Consider the following 24,469-nt stretch of genomic DNA (forward strand, 5'->3'; position numbering starts at 1 on the left):
CTAGCGTTTGTTCTATTTTTGAAAAATCGAATTGTCTATGGCAGCCCTAGTGGTTCCATTTAGTTGTTACAGATTAAAAAATACTAAAGGGTCGCTCGAGATGGCTCTGGTAGTTATCTCTCGGGCCGCTCCTATCTACGCACTTACTGTGAGCGACGTGCTTACAACCCAAGTAGGCTCGCCTGAGAGCATTTGTGACTTTGCCCTGATAGCCACAGACAAAAAGGACTCAATAAACACGCCAAAATAAAAAAGTATAAAAAAAATATTTTCTAACATCTGTAAAATTTGGATTTAATTCTTTTAAGTCCAGGACTGATCAAAAGAGTTACGAAAAATGCTCATAGAACGCGCAAATGACATATATTTTTAATGTATCGTTTTTAAATACCTGACTAAAAGTTTAGGCGAATTAACGGCGCAGAGTGAGAATATTTTTTATGTGCCCTTCCTCAAAATGAAGTAAATATAATTTTTTTTAAAAAGTGTGACATTTCAGAGGTGCATTTCAGCGATAGCCCAGTCTATTTAAACTTCAAAACATGATTGACTTCTAGTTGCTTTTACAAGAGCCATACAAGTGAAATACAGAAACATATGAAAATTTTTAACTGTTCTCATTTAATACAGTATAAAAAGAAAAAGTTAGTCACTGTCCAAAGTTATTGAAAATTAACAGGTGTAAATTCTGATGCAAAATAATATCTTAAATAACTTAACAAAACAGCTGCTGTGCAAGAGGTGTCATTCGGATAAGTGAAAAAATAGCACCATTTTTAGAGCGTAGTTATGTAGTTTTAGAATTCGCCTAAACTTTCACAGCATGGCAATTTTTGTTTTCAATTCTTGCTCACAGTTTTTAAGTTTCATTTGCGCATTCCCAGATATAAAAAGAAAGATAAAATTAAAGAAACCATGCTTTAACGCAAAATGCCTCACCACACTAACTCCAGTTTTGCCCTGTAATTATAACACTGTTTCACTTATGTCCTATCTAATAAAGTTTACCTAGTTATGGCTGTGAATTTTATGACCTAAACATATAGTTTATCTTTAACATAATAATATAGTTAATGTAGGGTTTGTGATTTAAAAAAATATTAAAAATATAAGAATACTTACACAAATATTATAAACATAAATGTATAATCAAAGATTCATTTTCAATCTTCACACTAAATCACGTCAAAATACAAACTAGATTTATTATGTACTGTATCGTTTGCGAATGACAATAATAAAATAATTAATAAATCATTGGTCTGTTTTAATTATGTGTACTTAAATATAACTCTACAGTTTAAAAAAATATTTGATTTGAGACATTATTAAAGTGGTACTTTCCAATTCTTTTGTATAATAATACTGCCAATAAATAAACATTGTGATAAATTATGTATGCATTGCGATATATTAATAAGTATATAATATAATGCAACAGTGAAGATTGTAAATGATAGGTACAATAGATGACTAGTACTCAGTTAACCAAACATACAGTTGTATTTTACATTCTTACTTATGCAAGCTAAAGATTGCTCAACGAGATGTTTACGGATGTACCATAGACACAAGTCGCTACTTGTCAGGGATTTCATAAAATCCCATAGCTCCCATACGGTTACGTCCGTAGAGGTTCGTAACCGAAGCTATGGGATAACCGTAAAAATCTATCCGAAACCGTAATCGTAATCTCATAAATTTCAAATAATTTCGGAAAGTTTTTCTTGTTCTTCATTTCTTAGTTATGATGCATTTAACTTGGTGGCGGGCTAACCTTTTAGGAGTATGGCAGTTATATTAAACCATTACCCCAACACGATTTCTACTACTGAATTCAAAACTGTAACTGCACATCTCCACGTGACTTACTTCAGCCTAGGCAATTGAGAGGCTCTTTTATGTAACTGATGAGAACTTTTATGTAATTGAGTGTGAAGGACTGTTTGAAATTTTCAGTTTCCAATACACCGATTGAGATGGCAATGGCATTCAGAATCGTAAAGCCAAACTGTATGGAAGCTTAACTATGGAACGAGGGTTACCAAATACAATAAAATACAATACATAAATAATATGGCGGATAAAACAAATACAGGTGAAATAGGGATATACACTGGTGTTATTTTTATCCAATTACGAAAGAATCATAATTTAAAAAATCTCAGTTAGTGTTCGCTTCATTTTAAATTTTTTATTTTAAAATCTTAATCTTACAGACTGGACTGCAGCATTAAGATTTGTAATCATGACGTTGTGTGTGATGAGACATTACAAATGTCGTTTTTTAGAAACGTTATGCTAAAAATAATAAATCAGACGTAATAAACCTCGAACGATTCTTTCGATTCGATTATAAACCAGGCCACGTTTCGCTATGGAAAAGTCTGATATTAATATCCGTTCCCATTCGAACTTAGCGATAAAAAAAAAGTATTAAAACACTCTTGTATTTAAATGCAACATTGTAAAAATCCATAGGCATCAAAAGTAGAATTTTCATTAAAAAATAATGATATTGTCACCTCTCATAAGATCACAACCTAGATTCTATTCTATTAAGAATCAAATGGTTGTTCTCGGCTCTGCATAAGAATGAACTGTTCAAGACATCCGTATTTAAGAAAAATCTGTTTGTAAAAGGTCGTGACATTACTTACCGATATATTAAGGAAATATACCGATAGTACCCGTACGTAATGTTTGTGTCATAGACACACATTTGGCCGCAATTACCAATAAAACTGTATTAAAAATATATTTTTCCTATTTACGCAATACACGTTTTAATATACCACATGTGAATTTGTGGTTTACGGATTTATTTCTAAGGATTTTGTTATAAATCCTTGGAAATAAATCCGTAATATATATATGTTCAAAAATTCAAAATTCAAAATTCATTTATTTCAAGTAGGCCTAATACAAGCACTTTTGAAACGTCAAGTCTGTCCGTGTGTAGTAACTCTACCACCGGTTCGGAAGGCAGATTCTACCGAGAAGAAGCCGGCAAGAAACTCAGCAGTTGCTCTTTTCCAACATCAAAAATTTACATTTTATATTTCAACATTCATTTTTCTATCTTGTGAGAGATGAAAGCGGAGCCGGATGCTTCCAAGCAACCTTGTCATTAAGAAACTCATCAATTGTATAATAACCTCGCTGTAATAAATGTGTAAACACATTCTTTAAACTTATGGATTGGTAGGTCCAAAATTACCTTAGGAATCATATTATAAAAGCGTATACTCAATCCCACAAATGACTTCTGCACCTTTCGCAGACGATATGCAGATGTCACTAATTTATGACCATTTCTTGTAAGTCGACTGTTTATATCCACTTTTTGTTTATAAAGACTAATATGTTGTCTTACAAATACTATATTGTTATAAATGTATTGTGAGGCTACCGTAAGTATACCTAATATATACATAATATATAATTTCTTTAAATTTTTCACGGAGGGATTCACGTGATTTAAGTTTATATATTGACCGTACAGCTCTTTTCTGCAATATGAATATAGTTTCAATATCAGCAGCTTTGCCCCATAATAAGATCCCGTAAGACATCACACTATGAAAGTACGCGAAGTAAACAAGTCTTGCTGTTTCTACGTCAGTAATCTGTATAATTTTCCTGACGGCGTAGGCAGCCGAGCTTAGTTTACCTGCTAGTGTATCTATATGGATACCCCACTGAAGCTTACAATCCAAGGTCATGCCCAGAAAAACTGTGGAATCTTCCATTTTTAGTGATTCTCCATTTATTATTATATTTTTTTTTTTTTTTTTATATATATATAATAGTATGCGAAAAAAACACAAGGCGTATTAACACTTTTCTAAATTTTATCCAAATATAACACCAGTGCAGAACCCGCAAAATAAATCATAACATCATAACCACAGCTTAGCAATGAATTTGCGTAGATCAAAATAAGGCGTGTTCGTTACGTCCCACTTTAGATTGCAATTCGTACCAAAACAAGACGAACGTACAACAGCAAATAAACGTGCTATAACGTCTTAATAGCTTTGCAGTGTTTTCCCCACTTCAATTGATAGATAGCACCTTTCAAATGTCAGAACGTGATAAAACATTAAATAACTATTCCAACATTATTCCTTTTCCGTTTATTTTTAAGGCCCAAAATAGTTGAATGTTCCAGGTGAAGGTTTGTTTTTTTCAGAATTAATAAGTAACTTATCACATTACATATAATATATGGAAAATAAAAAACAATGTGTCTACTGTAGGCACCCTAAACTGTGTTATAATACGTGTGACGTAATCAGCAGTAGTGCGGGATGAGCAGAGAGAAAGAGAACAAAGCCAGGAGCAGCTGAATGCAGCGCTGTAATATGGTAGGGACAGTTACCTTGAGGGGCACGGGCGGGACTTCCAGGTGGTAGCCGATGTCGCAGAGGTTGCGCAGGAGCTCCACACCTGGAACACAGGGGAGGAAATATAACTCAGCGTTCTTTATCTGTCCCCGGAACCAGTAACCGTTACAAAGTGAAACGCGACCTAAAATGCTGTGGCCGCTCCGTGGAACTTTATCAAAGCTCGATAATGCACGATTTTAATGCATCCGGTTAGAGTACAGAAGGTCTGAATTATACAACATATAACAGAATTACGAAATAATATAGAAGGATATCTATTTCGTAAGGAAAAATATCAAATCAAAAGAAGCATATTTATTTTTCCATACAAACGAATTCAACACATTCTAAGTGTTTACTAATGAGAACTCTCTTGAAGATCAAAGACCGACACGCGCATAGTACCTACGCTGCGCGAAGCGTACCTAATAACGCAACAGGAGAGACAAGATTATACTTGCATGTGATAAAAAAAAGTAATAAAAACTATGTATAGGTAGTAAAAACTATGGCAGTGGTTTCCTCAAAAACCATTGTGAAACCAGACAAATCTGTGACCATATAGATCTACTGTGAGGATTACTTAATGCAACAGAGTTATGCCACTTATTAGCCGAAAACTCTTTAATTGTCTATTCAAGTAGTGTTTTAAAACATCACCAATCATTAAACTCACACTCAAACTATAAGGAATGGTCACTAAAATAATCGTATCTCGGGGTACTTCTATTGGTTATCCTACTTCTGATAATTTCACTTATCATCATAATATCAACTAGAAGTAAGGATTTCCAAATGGTACGGCTTTTTGTCGCTCGTGAGTCTTTCCCTGCAACTTTATATGACACTCAGTGGAGCGGGGATCCAAACATTTTTTTGACAGCCGACTGGCGCAGTGGGCAGAGACCCTGCTTTCTGTGTCCTAGGCCGTGGGTTCGATTCCCACAACTGGAAAATGTTTGTGTGATAAACATGGTTGTTTTTCAATGTATGGGTGTTAATCTGTATATTTTAAATTTTTATGTGTGTTATATTCATAAAAATATTCATCATCATCTTAGTACCCATAAAACAAGCAACGCTTACTTTGGGGCTAGATGGCGATGTGTGTAGTGTCGTAGTATATTTATTTACTATTTTATTCTGTATAAGACATAAAAAGACTCACCGCGTTCTCTGTTGGAACAGTACCGCGTCTCCCAGGCGTCGAACAGTCGATTGTAGTATCGCGGGCCCGCTAGATAGCCCAGATACTTGTGGGAATGTTCTGTGGGGAACACGCGCTCCATCGGACCAGTCTGCGTTAGTTCGTCTTCCGCTTGGATGAGGTGACGGACGTCGTCTGGCGTGAGTGTTGACAAAATGTCGCGGAGGTACTGGAATGGTTTATAAGAATAATGTATTTGCTTAAACTGGAGCATAATATTGTGATATTTTGTTCTATTTTTTAAATGTTAATTCTTCCAAATGTTTTTAGCTCCGGATGTGGCTAGTTACCACCCCGACAAAAAAGTGTAAAAAATTTTTAAAAACCTTTAGAAGGAGTGGTCGTGCACTCGACCGTAACCATAGGAAGATCATCCTCCGACCTGGGGTTGTGGTGTTTTGTGTTTTTGTGTTTTAATCAGGTGCCAATGTACGACTATTCATCTTTGGAAGTCGTAACATCATCATCATCGTTATATCAACCCATTGAAGGCCCACTACAGGGCACGAATCTCCACCCACAACGAGAAGGGGTTATTAAGGCCGCAGTCCATCACGTTGGCCTAGTACTAGTAGTTTGGTGGACTCCTAGGACTCCTGAACTAGCGAATATCAAATAAAATCTGAAGCTTACCATGTCTCTGTCTTCCATGTTAGTATAAATAATATGTTTATCCCTTTCTTCTTTCGACAAGTAAACTGTATACAATCTACTGTCATAGGGCAGTCCGGCCTGAAACACATTAATTTCGTTATTGCGAATGTGTAAATTAAATATTGGCTTAAAAAAACTGTTTTATCGCTACTGTAGCATTATATTCCTATTTCCTATTTAAATCTATCTTCGCATCATTGACCTAATTGTGTAAAAGTTCGACTACGAATCAAGATGTTTTCTGTACGAATCACGAAGTCCTGAGTATTGAGTTTTAGTCTAGAAACAAATGCGATGGTCGGTGATAATGATGAACTAACATTTTCTTGGTTATAAGTACGATCGAACGTGTGTGTTTTTTTTTTCTGTTTTATCTTCTAGACACCAATCCGTGACCTCATTTCACCCTAAGAACACTCGCAGCTAATGTCATCGTTGTCACTGCGTATTTTTTCTGCTGTTATTTCTCTTAATGATTTGAGAGATTGATATCGTTCTACGCCGTCAGATAGTACCTTCTTTTCGATTAATAGCCGTTTTACACCACTTTTTTCCTAACCTATACTAATATATAAAGCTGGAGAGTTTGTTTGTGTACTTGGACGCTGATCTCAGGAACTGCTGGTCCGATTTTAAAAATTATATCAGGGTTGGATAGCCCATTTATCGAGGAAGGCTATAGGCCATATATAATCTCGCTAGGACCAATAGAAACATAGCACCAACGAAGAATGTTTTAAAATCGGGTTTTTGTTTCCTTTTGAGAGTTTCCGCTGCGTTGCTTTAGCTTCGAAAAAATTATGTATGACAAAGTGGTTCTTCTTAAGAGTTCTAAAAAAAAGGCCGCGACAGCATACGCCTATCTTTTAAGATTGACTTATACGCGAACAAAGTCGCAAGGGACCGCTAGTCTTATAGAAAAAACGATCATTTCGCCACTTTGTATTAAAAGTTACGAGTATGTGTAAGTAAAGTAAATATTTGAACTGAGCTAAGATGATTAATATAGTTACCAATTTTGTAGGCTTCTCCTTCGATAGAATATCTAGGTTGGTCTTAGTTGGAACTTGGAACTGGGCAATGTTAAGAACTGTTGTTACTAGAGGGCCCTTCACGTGTATATCAAGCGGCGATGCGCTGTGCAAACTTGGTGATATGTTGACCTGAAACGCAGGAAATATAAAAATTTACTTACCGTTCTCTATTACATCGATAGTAATTTTTATTTTTTGTGTTTCTAAACATTATCTTAATATATATAAATCTCCTGTCACGATGTTTGTCCGCGATGGACTCCTAAACTACTTAACCGATTTTGAATTAAATGGGCACACCGTAAGCAGTCTGGTCAAACTTAAGAGATAGGATAGCTTAGATCTTTAATTATAGTCGCAACTTTATTTTATTGCAAATTATTTGTCTATAATTAATTGACAGTCACATGTTATTGTATGTATATATATATATATATATATATATATATATATATATATATATATATATATATATATATATAAATATATATATATATATACTATAATCATTTAAGGCTTAGCGAAGTATTCAGTATACTTTAAAAATAAAATCAAACGCAGACGAAGTCGCGGGCAACAGCTAGTTAGTCTATAAAATTATGGAATTTTTGTTTACATAATGAGCGAATTGAGATAATATCAAATATACGATCGATACATTTTATACCATAGATGAGTTTTACGATTAATATATGCAAAAAAATCTATGGAAATATGCTATCAAAAGTAATGCAAATGACTTGAAAAATATAAATAAATAATAAATATATAAATAAATGTACTACGACAATACACACATCGCCATCTAGCCCCAAAGTAAGCGTAGCTTGTGTTATGGGTACTAAGATGACTGATGAATATTATTATGAATAATATACATAAATACTTAGAATATACATATAAACACCCAGACACTGAAAAACATTCATGCTCATCACACAAACAATTTCCAGTAGTGGGAATCGAACCCACGGCCTCCGGCTTAGAAAGCAAGGTCGCTGCAAACTGCGCCAATCGGCTGTCCAAATAGAAGTTATTCAATAAAAGTGATTAAGCATAATGACAATTTCGACGAAAAGTTGGAGATATTTTTTCTACTTATTAACCTGATTCCAACCTGAATTATATTTTAGTTAGTAAAGTTTAAGTTTAATTTTATTTATTATTTTGAAGACATCACTATTAATTATTTTAATCCGATCTATTTATTTTGTGATTAATTTATTGTTTTGTTTCCTAATAATTGATTAAATTAAATTATTCATTGTAACATAGCTTTAAATAATTGAATTTTTATACTTTTGTAGGTTTATATTAATCTGCTAATAATTAACTATAAATGATTTATAAGAATGACTTTTTACATTTTAATGCATTCTGTGATACCAGAACATTTACGCAAATAATAATGTATCTACTGTTGGTTGTCCATTATAAATAAATACTAGTGATACAATGTTTTACTGCGTTATACGCAGGTAAATAGCATGAATGAAAATTTGTAAAACTACGCTTAAAACCATGTAACATTTACATACTAATAGAGATCTCTTAAAGAAATGTCTTTCTAATAAATAAGTAACTACAAAGTACTAATTATACCCTCCAGTAATTTATAAGACAAATAAGCATATATTTTAGATACTGCTTTTTATGTAAAATTGCAATACTCCAAATCAGAAAGAGCGAGACCTCCAATACAGGTTATACAGAGTTTTAATTGTTTTTATTGTTATTAGTTACAACTATTGTTAGTACTATTGTTTTAAGTTAAACTATTGGTATATACGTTAAAGTTAGTATTATTGTTTTAAGTTATGTAATGAAATTGCTATAAAAAAAAATTGTTTTTGACACTGTTTAAAATCATCTAACTTCAAGGACAGCTTATAAAAAGGTTAAGTCCGCATCTTTTTCACTTACCTCTAAAAGCCATGGCTTTAAATCCTCATCCAATAGAACATCTATACCAAACAACTCATAGCAGTTATATCGAGAGGTTATATTGGCTTTTGTTAAGGAACTAATGCTGGCTTCACCGGAGATTATAGTTTTGATCACCAAGTCCTTTATGGACTCCCATAGTGCTTCAGTGTCAACGTTCTGTTCAGTCTTTAGGTATTGAAATAGGGTCTGTAATGTCCTGGAATGTACATAAAACATAACATAACTAAACTGGGTGTGAGGTGTGGCAGTTATATTAAACCCCTAATCAGTTTCTATGTGGTGAAGCTAAATTTAACTATTTTTATTAATAATTTGGCGGGACGTCTTTGGCAAATGGTACCTAACCTACGGACGAAGTGTCCCACCAGATATGTCCAGAGAAAATTCAACAAAATTATGAATTTAGCCTAAAAACTATTACCTACGTTGTTTTCGATTATTCCGTAGCTCTACTAGTCAATATGGGAACCGAGGGTGATATTTCAAGGCTACATTTGAGAGAAGATTACATTGATACATTTGGTTGGTTGCTGAAGAAAAATTATATGGTAGACCACACAGATTTGTCTCGTTTACATATTTTTGACGTTTCTTTCTATGAATATCTTTACTAGATATAATTCCATGTTTTAGCTGTCAAACAGTACAGAATGAGTTGGAATATTATTAATTAATTTTTAACTTACCACTTATGCCCCTCGCACGCCGAGAAGTCTTCATTGGGCGTATAATTCTTGGAGAGTCTGTTAATGGAGTAATTTGTTAAATGCATGTATCTATCGTTCAGCGACGTCAACTCGTCGTTATATTTTACTGAAATCATAACAGAAAATTTTGGTTTAATAATCGTAAGTAATTCTAACATTAAATTTTTCTTATTAGCCTTACAAATATTTTTTTTTATATGAATAGCGGGCAAACGAGCAAGTGGTTCACCTGATGTTAAGTGATCACTTAACATCAGATGAACCACTTGCTCGTTGCCCGCCGCCCAAAAACATCTGCAGCATCAGAGGAGATACCAATGTATTGCCAATGCGTTGACAGTGACCAGTGTTTGTCCGCTACTGCAGCGTGCTACTTCCCAGGTAAAGGTACTACTAAAAGTAGAGTAGATTAACGCAAATACAATACTCACCAGAAGCGAACCTAGCTAAGCCATCTTTATAAAGGTATATCCGTAGCGGGTGCATTGACGTCACTAGCACGTACAATCGGAGGTCGAACTTGCTACCGTTTATAAGGTACGGCTTGGACACGTATCGCTGCACCACTACGGGCTTCTTTTTAGGGATTTGCGTCCAGCGGGACACCACTTTGATGCCGGTCCCACGGGCTGAGGCGGGCTGGAAAAAAACATACAAATGTTACTGCACGACAAAGTTAGCATTCCTCACACCAGCAACTAATACAGGATATATTTTGTCTACTGCGAAAATGTCACATTTTCTCAATAATTTAATGTATACCGCCTCCCAGAGTTTTATCTTCGCTCCTAGCAAGAGCGCACGGGTGAAAATAACATCCAAATAATCCATTATAATATTATATATGCAAAAGTGTGTTTGTTTCTTTATTACTATTGTAGTTTTACTGTATCATAATAATGATTATCCATTTTATACTAAGGCGCATCTTCGCATGTACCTGCAGTTAATACCAGTAAGATTGCAGTCAATGGCTAAGTTTTAATGAACTAAAAAATGGAACCTCTGTATTTATCAGATAACGAATTTGATGCAGTGGGCAGCTACCCCACAACTGGCAAATGTTTTTCAGTGTCTGGGTATTTATCTGTATATTATAAGTATTTATATAATAATAAATAATAAATATACTACAACAATACACAGATCGCCATCTAGCCCCAAATAGGCGTAGCTTGCGTTATGGGTACTAAGATAGCTGTTGAATATTTTTTTAGGAATATAATACACATAAATACTTGTAATATACAGATAAACACCCAGACACTGAAAAACTACCATGTTCATCACACAAACATTTTCCAGCTATGGGAATCGAACCCACGGCGTAGGACTCAGAAAGCAGAGTCGCTGCCCACTGTGCCAATCAGTGTATTAGTCATAAAAAATATTCATCAGTCATCTTAGTATCCATAATACAAGTTACGCTTGCTTTGGGGCTAGATGGCGATGTGTGTATCGTCGTACTATATTTACTTTTTATTTATTCTTATTTAATATTATTTATATCATTATTATTTAAAATTAAATATAAATAATACAAGTACGTACCGGTTTAATAATCCACCTTTCGTCATTAGCGGCGTGCATTTCCCAATCGTGTTTCAATATCTTCAGATCATGCGGCAATACGTAGGTCTTGGGCATTATGCCGAATTCACTAACGCCATACTTCGTCACCAACTTCTGTAAGTTTCTCCATAGCCTGTCCTTGCGGCCGATTTGGAAGGTTCCCGGAAAATGGTTCATTTTCTGACCGTCCTTAATGGCTCGGAACATTAATGATTTCATATGTTTACCCCATATGCCTATCCATTCTACTGTTTCTGTAACAAAAAATTACATCTGATGTTTTTATATCGTAATAATTGACGGACCAAGTCGATGGGCCAACTTTATGTAGCCTTAGTACAAGTAGTTCATTTCAGTAAGTCAAATTTCGAAATCGAGTATTAAAATATTTATTTATTTATTTTTATTTGGTATCTATGACCCATCTACACTATAACATAACAGAATAATTAAAAACTAAACTTAATCAAAAAAAGTTACATTAAATATTAATATGCAAATGTTACAAATTAGTTTAATATACAGCTTGTAAATCGGAGAGTCGTATCGATTTATTAATGTAAAGTATGTTTTTAAAATAGACGAGGGCATAATGTCCCTCGTCTTAGAGTCGGAAATCCCGTACTTCTGATTTTTGTTTTACAATAGTTCTGTCCAAAACCAGAGTTAAAGGCAAAATAAGGAATGGGGTAGGCAAATTTGAGCTTTAATATATATAGTACGAATGAGATCAATGTAAAAAAAAAAATCGGCGAGTCGTATCGATTTTTTAATGTAAAGTATGTTTTTAAAATAGAAGAAATGCAAATGTGAAATGACTTTTAGATTATAAAAAATTACTTGAAGATACCTTCCTGCGGACACTCGGCCGTATCACACTCGCTCTTCACCAGTCTGAACCCCGAATTGATCAAAGTTTTCTTCACAACTATAGGTGTGATTGTTGTGAGTTTCCACTTGAGGTGTTTCTGTATTGGCATCGGTATCTTGAGCGGTGCGGTCTCCTCGTGACCTATGAACTTGAGGTAAGGAGGTACCCGAGGGAACAGGGACGGCCTGAGGCAGTTGTTTATCGGCTCTGGCAGGCATAAGGGCGATTCTGCAAAAAAAAATGTAATTTATTTACTGAATTTTATATTTACTAGCTGTTGCTTGACTGCAATCTCACCTGGTGGTAAGTGATGATGCAGTCTAAGATGGTAGCGGGCTAATTTAGGAGATTGCAGTCAAGAGTTAACTTGTAGTGGAATAAAAATAAACGCAGTAGTCATACCCCTAATAGGTTTCTACGCGACATCGCACCGGAACACTTAATCGCTTAGCGGTACGTCTTTGTCGGTAGGGTAACTAGCCACGGCAAAAACACCAGAGCTGACCAAAGAAAATTCAGTAATTATAAATTTTTGCCCCCGCCGGGATTCGAACCCGGGACCTTCTTCTTAAATTCACAGCGCTAACCGCAGAGTTAGGGAGGTCGTCAAAATCCCGTGGTGACCGTTTTTTTTCCCCCGAGATAAAAAGTCCATTGGCAGGAAGCAATGGTTAAATAAAAAATAACAGAAAACTCTCAGCATCATTAAAACTTATGTTCTACACTTTTTGAATATTGTATAGAAGCAGGCGTTACTTTGCGGAAATCCATGATTTATTATCAAAATTAAGCTTAATTTGCTATACTCCGCGAAAAGCAGGAGAATCTGTGTGGTGTAATTTATGATTTCTTCAATCCTTATACTCCACACCAAACAGATCCTCGGCAATACACCCTCTACGCACGTTTCGCTCCGAAACCGGAGCATCATCAGGAGATGTTGACTTTTTTTTTGTAAAGGAGTATAGCAAATTAAGCTTAATTTTGATAATTCTACACTTTTTTAATCAATTTATTTCATACAAAAATAAAGCATGTTATTTCTGTAAATTGAAATTACACTGTGGAACCATATACATGTGATTTGACAACGTCAGGTCAGTGATCGCACGATAGAGACGTAGTTCGCGCGTTACTGCCAATGTTACATTACAGAGTAGTAACGAGTAGAGTATCTATTTTTGTAAAATATTTAATATTTCACAAACTTTCAAGTCGTAAATCAAAAGTTGTTAGTTTTAATGTAAACAACTACAGGCCGAGAGCCTTCGGGTATTTTTTATTCAACACTGTATATGTGCCAAATTTAGGGAGTGTTACATCGTTTGTAAGACTAAATACAAGTATTAGAACACAAGTTTAAACAATGCGTTAAAACTATTTTATTACATGAAGGTAAATTGATGAATTAAATATTAATAAATAAAAATTAATTAAAATAATTGATGAATTTCTTAATTACGAGGTTGTTTAGATGTACACCGCTCCGCTTTCATTTAAGTATAACAGATAAAATAATAAGATTATAATGTCTTCTGAACTTGAGGTAGAGTCACTACAGAAAGGTAGACCCCGCCTATTTGATTTAAATGAGTTACGTTTTTTTACTGTGACTGTGTCCAGTAAGGGGACGCTAATATTTAGTACTGGGGAAGATATTGATAATAATGGATTATTTTACATCTGCGTTTTTACTATTAACTATATATCTAAAAGTAAAAAATTACAGATTACAATAAATCAGATGTCTCTACTATTTTTACTGATACTGATAAATTTAATTATCTTTACAAATAACCTTTGCGTGTTGGCGCAGGTTTGAAAGGATTAATTGTGTGTAAAGTTGTCAAAAAGTGATGATCCTTGTTCACTCGCTCTGAAAGATTTAATTAATAATAATAATTTAAAATCAAAGCGGCGATAGACTAGCTAATAGGGATTCGATCTCCAGTTCTTCTCTTACTGAGAAATTAATTATAAATTGCTTTTACGGTGATCGTGATCGTGAGGTGAGGTAACTTCATGCCGCAGAGTTCTCCACAATGTTTTCAAAAGCGTGTGAAGTCCATTAAGTCCAGCGTGGTGCAGTAAGCCTAAGCTCTTATCATTCTAGGAAGAGACTCGAGCCATTTAATAAATTAATATACTAGCATTTAGGGAATCCACCTCTCTTTTTTTCTCTTGTCAAGAAATTAATTACTACTTATTTTAACGGTGGAAGAAACCTCGTGAGGTAACCGTCATGCCGCAGAGTTCCCCGATAAGGTTTTCAAAGGCGTGTGATGTCCACCAATTCACACTTAACCGACGTGGTGGACTACAGCCTAAACCCTTCTCATTCTTATAGGAGACCTGAGCCCTAAGTAGGCTGGAGTTTAGTTGATGATGATGATTTCAAATCAAAACGAAATATTAAAGCTATACTCGAAGCATAGTGCTAAAACTAAAATCCGTTCAGAAAACTAAGTTACTGGCGTAGCAGATATTCCTATTTCTGTCATCAGTAATTTGACAGCCAAAATGCAGCAAACAAAGTTTCGTTAAATACAATAAACCTTTTTTTTAGTAAGGTATTATGTGCAAGGTAATTTACACTGTGCAAAGTGTTTTCAATATATTAAAATAAGGTTATATATAATAAACTTAACTAACTTATTATCAGATTACAGATAGATTGAACATAGAAAATGGACGTACGAGAATTTAACCTACCTTTAGAAGCTACTTTCTTAGGTGTTACAACGGTTCCGTTGAGTTTACTAGTAATTTTGACCACAGAGTTATGTTCCACATCGCTTTTCTCTATCTTTAGGTGATTGTCTATGACGCCGTGTGCGTCTGTCTCCATGTGCCATTGCTCTGTGTAACCGTCAGGCGACGGTGATCTGCTTAACGAACTGAAATGAAGATTACATATTTTAGAGCTTTCATAACTAAATTAACTACAGTGGAATCTCTATAACTCGAATGTCAAGGGAAATGCCATAAAATTAGAGTTAACGAGTTTTCGACTTAACAAGAACTTCGAGATACATATGACTTAACAGCTGAAATTTCGACTTACAGAGGCGCGATTTATAAGTGTATATTTCGATTTGTAGAGTCGAATTTGGATAATAATTCATCTACATGTACCTACACGTGTACAAGAAAAATACAATAGAAGCCCCGAACCTGAACATTCCTTTTAGATTTTTTTTGTTTGGGGAATCCCAAGTAAGACGTCATTATATTTTACTAACTACGACTTACGGAGTCTCCTTTTTGAAATTCGAGTTATAGAGTATAAATATGTATCATCAATACTTCGTAAGGAAATAACATTTTGTTCGAGTTACAAAGTCTAAATAATTCGAGATACCGCGTATTTAGGTGTTCAGCGGAAGGGAATGGCCAGAGGATTTCTACTTAACGAGGTTCGAGTTATAGAGATTCCACTGTTCTATATCGATCTTTTATAAATCTAGTGGGTACCGTTTTTGCAGAATTAAAATGGTTGTATGTCTATGTCCAGAATTCTTTGTGTACAGCCAGAAAGAAAGCGACACAAGACAGGTTACAAGATAGGTTAGGTTAGGTTTTTAAAACTACCTGCAACTTACCTATGATCATGTACGGAATGAAAGCTGTCACTCACTATGTAAAATTATCGTCAAGATCAGTATTGCGATTAAGGGATGGAAGTGGGAGTAGATTAATAACCGTGAGTTTACAGCAGTTTTCTCAGCATATATCCCACTCCTAACACCTCCTTCTCATTCATATAAAAATAGGGACCTCGTGATACTTAATTGAACTTATTAACTACTAATTGCCGCGATTGCCACGAATCGCATCGATTGAATGAGACAGTTTATATTAAAGACAGGTAAACAGAGCAACCTGAAGAAATCCCAAAACGCGCATTCGATCAGTACTACTTTTATACTAAATCTCTCTTTCTAATCCTCCTCTGTCTCTCTCCATCCATCTAACCATGTCGCTCTCCATCCCTCCCCCTCTCTCTCTCCGTCGCCTTTCCCTCTCTATCTAACAAAATTTTCTCTCTATCTCACTCCCCTTTCTCTCTCTATCTCACTCCCCTTTCTCTCTCTTCCTCTCTCCCCTTTTCTCTCTCTCTTAATAAGTGTTGGGATAAAGAAAAAACACTCACTTGTCCTCGACGTCATGCACATCGACCTTGCTGTTTATTTTCATCTTGACGGCCTTTTTCGTCTTGGCCTTCTTCTTCGTCTTGACAGGTTTCTTGGCTACGGGAATGGCTGTGACCGAGCTAACGGGAAGCGCCGGGCTCACAGCCGGCCGGGTGGGCGTGTGAGTGTCTTGACGTGGCTGGGGAAGAGACCTCTTATGAATGGCTGTGACTTAAATTATTGATAATACCTTACCTGGTATGATTACACCATACGGGACAGGATACTTTATCTTTAGGTAGTTCTGCTTATTCAATAAAACAACATCAATTATCAAGAGTATATAATATTTCATTGAATTGCGGAGCCTCTTCCGGCAATAAGGGTTGGCTCATAATCACCATGATGGGCATAAGTACGCACACAGACAGAGGAAACTGCTGCCTGTACTGCGTTATATTCCCTCCTCCCGCGTCGAGAGGAGGTTTAGTGAGAACTGTATTCTGATCTGCCGTCACCACACGGTTAATAGAAATTTTCATTAAATTGTCGTAATTTCTTTAAAACAATTCCGACAATAACATAAGCAAATAAGTGTAATAACAATCATAGATTGTTCGACGCGGTACGGCGAGGCTGGGATGGAGGGGCGCAATTGCATAGTTAAATACTCGTTTGCCCTCTGGAAATACTCAGTTAAAACCTAAAACTGTTAATCCGCAGTTAATGTTAGACAATCGTGCTGAACGAATAAAACAATATAAGTCATACTATGACCGAGGAACTAAAAGTTTAATACCATTATCTCAAAACGATCCGGTTCGAATGAAACAAAATAAAATATGGGTCAAGTCTCGTATTTTGCGTCCAGCACAAGAAAAACGATCGTATTGGGTACAAACTGAAAACGGTGGCGTTTATAGACGTAATAGGCAACATTTGATGAAAATACCAAGTCGAGGAAACGATGCCGATCGAATTAACAATTGCCCTGGCTTGGATTGGGATAGTTTTAACTTCGCGCCAACGGGTAATACCACTCCGGCCACGGAGCCGAACGTGGCGCGTTCACCGCGACCACCGCCTGCCCATCGGGTAACAAGCAGTGGTCGAGTTGTACGATCGCCCATTCGTTTTGCCAGCGAATATAACTATTAGGTATCTATCTTTGAACACGTTTTAATGCTTTATACTATAAATCCAATGTAATAATCTTAGTCTAAGTGTAATAATCTAAAATATTATTTTAAAATAAGTAAGTCTAGCTAGCTTTGTCTTAAAATTAAGCTAAGTTTAGATATGTTAATACAATAATAATAATAATAATTGGTACATATAGATTTTCATAACCTACTATGAGTGCATGACAAAATATATAATTTTATAGAAAAAAAGGAAGAAGATGTAATAACGATAATAATGTTACTTACCTATTTAAATATTTTGATCATAAGGTGATATATAATTAAATATATTAGACTTATTATAAGGGGGAGATGTTGTGGGTATTATTACAATAATATACTTATGAGGGTAGGCCTTAAGGTTATTCAATAAATGATCCAGTCATCTTCCAATAATGGTTTGATTTAGACCTCTTACTATAACACCAGTCATTGTACAAAAAAGCGAACTCTACTTTTTTTCGAATATGCTTTAAGCATACAAAAAACAAATTAGGTGCAAAAAAAGTACCCTATAAAGACGGTCAGCGGCACTGTGAGGCGGCGGTATCAATTTAATTAATTGCGGTTGTTTTTTAAAGCACAATTTTTCGAGTTAGTACTTTAATTCCAAATCTCTAAATGCAGATATTAATGTTTTAATTTTTATCGCTGGTTTAATTATCAATAGCCAATAACCAGTGAACTTATAATTACAGTAACATATTAAATCAATGCCCATAACAGACCCTGCTGAACTAAAGGCCTCTTCTAACGGGAAGGTGTGACTGTAATCACCACGGTGGGCAGACGGGTTGGCGATCGCAGTAGATTGTAGTAGTAGCAGCACCGAGGACACTGCTGCCCGTTCTGTTTGTATTTCTATATCTGGGTTGTATTCTCTACCCTCGTACGGCACCCGCGCGAAGAAGGGGTGGTGGCGAATGTTTTTTGATCTGCCGTGACACACTGATGATAGCGGGACAGCACATGTTTTATACGGATAGTTTATTAAACATTTAAATTTCTTTTTAAGTAAATAAACAAAATAAACTTTTGATTATTTTCACTGAACAATCTCCTTTATGCCTTCTCCATCTAGAAGACATTGGCGAAGTACCTTGTGCCCAGCAATATTAGTAAGGAAGTGAGGCAAAAGCATTCAAAGACAAAATGTGTTATTAGGGACTGTGGATGTTCGACAACAGAAAAATCACTGTTCATAAACATTCACCTTTAAATGAAGATATAAAATCTAAGTTTTTGTTTTTGTTATATAGATTGCACTTTGTGTGCCTACATATCTCGCTAACTCTTCAGACGTTTTGGAGTCCGCTTACTATTCGCGATATTTGCAAGCCAGATTTCGTCCCGCAGTGCGTTTAGAATTGTGGAAAAACTGCCTTATTAAAACTAAAAACTGCCTTATGTTAGATTTATCTACAACGAAATTCTCAGTACCAACTACATCAATTATTACCTAACTCTTCTAGGTAAGTAGCGTCGGGCACCCCACACAGAGTAGTACCTGTTTTTACTAACGACGAACAAGGTAATGCCTAAATAAGTAACGCCGAATCAAAGGAGACTCCTAGGCATACGACAAACGTTCATCAATAGTTATCACCTAAGAGTTGGTGAAACGATTTTTTTTTCTTTAGACATCGCCTAAATCATGCCTAGGTTTAGGTTGAAACGGGCAAAGTTAAGTATAAAGATAATAATGAACTAAACGCAATAGTCGTAAGTGGTGTTAAGATGGCAGTTCGATAATATCATAAACAAACAACGTAAGAGAACAATAATTGCAAACGTAGTAAATACTTTATTTACGGTCTAGGTATGTATAGGTGGGTGTTAGCCACATACCGAGCACGAATTAAACTTCCTTATTAACTGAACGCCATTAGACTGTCTATCCATCATAGATATGAAGGGTGTGTGAAAACCACCGTTAAAATTGCTTTATTTTCATAGATTAGCTTAACATTGCATTGCATTGAGTTATATTTGCATACGAAAGGTTCCGTACCAAAGTGCTATTAGAAAAACTGTATCATCATCATATCAACCCATTACCGGCCCACTACTGGGCACTTGTCTCCACTCACAATGAGAAGGAGTTAAGCCGTAGTCCACCACGCTGGCCCATTGCGGTTTGTTTGCCTCCACACACCTTTGAGAACATTATGGAGAACTCTCAGGTATGAAGGTTTTCTTACGATGTTTTCCTTCACCGTTTAAGCTAGTGATATTTTAATTGCTTTAAACGCACACAACTTAGTAAAGTTAGAGGTGCGCTCTGAGATTCGAACTAGGCCTCCCGAAAGTGAAGTCGAAGTCCTACCAGTTGGTCTATCACCGCTTCAAAAACTGTATAGTTCAACATGATTATAATATCTAGGGAAAACACATTTATCTTTGTGGAAAATTTGGAGGGTTTCCCTTTTTAATTTTGTCGGTGTTATGCGGCAATAGAACATTCTCAATTTCAACAGTCTACCTATTACCAATCATAACATGCAGTCCGCTAAAAGACAGACCAATGCACGGACATCGAAGGCTTAGTAATAGGGTCCCATTTGTACCGTTCGGGTATAGTGACCAAGAAAGGATTACGATGACTGGCAGCGGCCCTAAAAAATTATCGATTTGTGCGCAACTATTGCTGACAAATTATACGTTTTGTATCATAACGAACTAGCAATTCGTTACTGGATGTGTTTCTGAATCGGGGTACAAGAAGTCGTTCGTAACGTGCTGGGTTGTTCGCACTTCTTCGAAAGATAGGTGCGGCAGAGATTCAAACGGAACACATTCGCATTGATTTAAATAATATATCACTCAACATTACAGTTAGGTGCGTTAACTAAGGTTGCCAACAAATATTTCATTAGCTTCAACAACTCAAGAAAACATATATGGGGCAAAATCTTCAACAAATAGGAAGACAGATTTTGGAAAAAGAAAAATAATAAAATTCAAGGTATTATTAAGAGAATAAATAAATAGAAGATACGTTATGATTATTTAAAGGTAGTGAAGTTTCCGCCGAAGTATCGCGAAGTATCAGAAATAATCTACTCAGATTTTAAAAAGATGATAAAAATATCACTTGCCGTACTCTTATCGGACTATTAATTCAAGCCTTCCATTTGCTTTTCTCCTCTCCTCTATAGTGGAGACGCAGTTTATAAAAAGAACATAGAAGAGTTAATAAGCATGTAAATAAAATAAAAGTTAAAATTATAGTACAGTCAAAGAAAGTAATTGATTATTGTAAATTAGTCTGTATTGAAATTTACTCGTATATTATTATAACTATAGGTCGATAGTGATGGGATAGACGGTCTATTTTTTTAACTTTTTAAGAAAATAACATACTCAACCAATCTTAGAGAATTCCATCACACGGAAATTTAAGAATTTTAAGATACCTCAATAAAAAAGCGAAGAAACATTGCCTCTATATAACGCAAAACCATCTATTCGTTTTTAATTTTAAAAGAGTGAATGCAAAAAAAAACCACACAAAATAGTTTTATATTTAAAGGGAAGTTAAATTAGTCTAAGCGAACAAGAAAAATCGCACAAAACCTGTCGCCACTTTAAACACCCCGTGCAGAAAGACAGGTTTAACAATAAAATAGCACAATCGCATGAGGACAGGAATAGAAATAGACAAAATAAAAACACTATACAGCAAAATTACCCGAGCAACGCAGTTCCAAAATACAGACGTTTTTTGGCAACCATCACTGCAACATTTAGAAAATCACATCACAATATAAAATAATATTTTATAATTTCCACTGCACGATAAACGCACTAATCATTGTCAAAGTTTATTTGCTCAAATCGCAACTGCAAACGTGTCGAGGCTTTCGAGCTAACTGAATCACAAAAGACTTTAAAATCGCCCTAGGCCCAGAATAGGCCCTGAATGAAAATCACAAGTGACTTTAGGGCGATGATATTTCTTTCTTTTTAGATTACAAAAATCACCAGAAATGCGAAAACAATTGAACAATTAATCAAATAGTTCTCAGCCAACTGGTCTGCAGATATCTGACGAAGATCTCAGTTGAAACAGTTCCGGTTAGATAAGTATTAAAATACAAAAAAAAAAGTTAATTGAAAATGTGCACAATAGATCTATTAGGCGTCGGAAACGTACGAGTACCGGTATTAATGCTTCGTATTGACATTTCGCACAATTGGCATGGAGCCCGATATTGTGAACCGCTGCCGCAATAATCTCATTGCCTGTACCCACTTGAGAGTGGAGTGATGCTATTAACCCGATACACGGTGACGTGAAAAACGTTCGATAGTAATGAAGGTGGTGTTCATCATTTCAATCCATTGCCAGCCCACTTCAGGGCACGTGTCTCCTCCCACATCGAAAAAGGTGGACACGCACCTTTGAGATCATTATGGAGAACTCTCAGGAATGCGGGTTTCCTCACGATGTTTTCCTTCACCGTTTAAGAAAATTATATTTTAATTATTTTTTCTTTCAACTACAAGCCAGACCTTGACTGTCATCTCACCAGGTAGTTAGTGATGATGCAGTCTAAGACGGTAGCGGGCTCACATGTTAGGGAGAATTACAGTTATATTTAATAAATAAATAAATAAATATACTGCGACAATACACACATCGGCATCTAGCCCCAAAGTAAGCGTAGCTTGTGTTATGGGTACTAAGATGACTGATGAATATTTTTATGAATAATATACATAAATAATAGCAATATACATATAAACACCCAGACACTGACAAACATTCATGCTCATCACACAAACATTTTCCAGTAGTGGGAATCGAACCCACGGCCTTGGACTCAGAAAGCAGGGACTCAGGGTCGCTGCAAACTGCGCCAATCGGCCTTATTTAACCCATATCTTCCCCTAATCGGTTACTACGCGACATCGTACCGGAACGCTAAATCGTTTAGCGGCATGCCTTTGGTAGGATGTTGACTAGTAACGACACCAAACCAGACCAGACCAGAGAAGACAGATAATATTAATTCCCGAATTGCCCCTACCAGGAATCGAACCCGGGACCTCCAGCTTAAAATCTTAATATATAATAATGTTTATAAAATTCGAACCTTTTCTTTAAGTCACCAATGTTTTTTACAGTGATAAGTGACATTTAGAAAAGGTTAGATATAAGAACTCGAGAAAAGAGTTCTTTACATATATAATAATAATAATAATAATTTATTCACAAGAATGTAGTTACATACAGTTTTTAAAATGTAAAGTAGTTATTATATTATTTATACAAACAAATGCGTGCCTCACAAATTATATTGGTGTGTATGTAATAAATGTACGTAATGGTGCAATTTAAAATCTACTGTCCCTGATTTAGGTCAAAACCTGTATTAAAGGCGACACTGCTCTCCTTAAATTGTTGTTTCGATGATTGAGTGTATGATTGTGCGTGTGTGAGTTTGCGTCGCGTAGGTAATTGTGCTGTAAATATAAAGGCTTAATTGCTTAAAACGCACATAACAGAAAAGTTACAGGTGTGTTCTGCGATTCTAACTTGGCCCCTCGAATGTGTAGCCGAAGTCCTAACAAGTAGGCTCACCGTTTCAACGAAGCGAAAAGCGTGTTAGGAACGCGGAATTAAGATCGATATTATACACTGCAGTGATAGATATATTATTAGCGGATAAACCCTAGTATATCGGTGATGGTAGTGGGAAAGGTTTGGGCTTCCCTTTTGAGAGACTAAATTCGATCTCCGGCACGCCTCGCAACCTCCCAGAAAACTCTTAATTTTTAGGCGTTTTTTGCAGTTTTAATTTAATTTAAGCATTTAAAATATCACTGACAAATTACAACAACACAGAAACGTTTCGTTTTTTATAAGTTGTATAAAACAACACCGAGCAGGGAAACATTTTCTCCACAGGGCAAAGACAAAATGGCTATCTTCAATCACAGTTTTATCTACTCTCAAGCAAGTAAATTTTTGATGCCGTGCTTTAGCAGGTGGACAATTACATTTTATACCTTGTCAGTGGATATTCGTAGGGATAACGTGCAGGTTACGATATTGACAGTTCGCTATAAAGACATTCTATGATCGGGAAATAACGATATCCAGTCCACAGATGAGTATTAATGAGCGATTGCATAATTTTACACAATATGTTAAAACACATTTATTAAATCGAGGTTACTATACAATTGACGCATTTCTTAATGATAAGATCCCTTGGATAACACTCACATCTCCCGCAAGAAATAAAAATGATTATGAATGTTGATGTTGATAAAGAGCAACTGCTGAGATTCGTCTCGGTAAAATATCCCTTCCGAACAGTTGGTAGAGTCACTACAAACATACATACTTGAAGTTTTTAAAGTGCTTATAAAGTAGGCCTACTTGAAATAAATTAATTATTTTGAATTTTGATATATAAATTAATTAATCTTAATTATTTTTAAGAATAGGTAGATTACCCGAGCTTTTAAAAGAAGTGGCACAAGTGTTTTCGATTTTGTTTCCGAGTTTTCACAGTGAGTACACATCGTCACTCGAGTATCGTTAAAAAGGTCTGATACGCACTGACGGTGCGTGCTTACCTCAGAGCATCCCCCGATACACTAAGTCCTGATGCTCCTGGTACAGACATTTATTGAGAACAGTTTTACAAAACCGAACGCAATTCTTTTTTTTTATATTAACAAAATAAGGCCTGTCAAATTTAATTAAGCCATTTCGTAGATCGAACTGGATAAAGTTACGAGACATGCTGACACA

At 35.5% G+C, this 24,469-nt stretch overlaps 1 protein-coding gene across 2 annotated transcripts in view; it reads right to left on the minus strand.

Annotated features, from left to right (window-relative positions):
• LOC120633718 (tubulin polyglutamylase ttll-4-like) overlaps positions 1-24,469 on the minus strand; it is a 43,158-nt gene that overhangs the window by 3,714 nt on the left and 14,975 nt on the right. For both annotated transcript variants that reach the window (XM_039904042.1, XM_039904040.1), the window contains exons 4-14: positions 16,537-16,715; positions 15,096-15,280; positions 12,363-12,611; positions 11,492-11,766; positions 10,372-10,579; positions 9,920-10,046; positions 9,210-9,429; positions 7,266-7,415; positions 6,232-6,330; positions 5,560-5,767; positions 4,385-4,452 (exon numbers count right to left, since the gene is read on the minus strand). In XM_039904042.1, the coding sequence (XP_039759976.1) occupies positions 4,385-4,452; positions 5,560-5,767; positions 6,232-6,330; positions 7,266-7,415; positions 9,210-9,429; positions 9,920-10,046; positions 10,372-10,579; positions 11,492-11,766; positions 12,363-12,611; positions 15,096-15,280; positions 16,537-16,715 (1,968 nt within the window). The remainder of the gene's footprint in view (positions 1-4,384; positions 4,453-5,559; positions 5,768-6,231; positions 6,331-7,265; positions 7,416-9,209; positions 9,430-9,919; positions 10,047-10,371; positions 10,580-11,491; positions 11,767-12,362; positions 12,612-15,095; positions 15,281-16,536; positions 16,716-24,469) is intronic.

The sequence above is a fragment of the Pararge aegeria genome, chromosome 22, assembly GCF_905163445.1.
Source record: "Pararge aegeria chromosome 22, ilParAegt1.1, whole genome shotgun sequence".
NCBI classification, from domain to species: Eukaryota; Metazoa; Arthropoda; class Insecta; order Lepidoptera; family Nymphalidae; genus Pararge; species Pararge aegeria.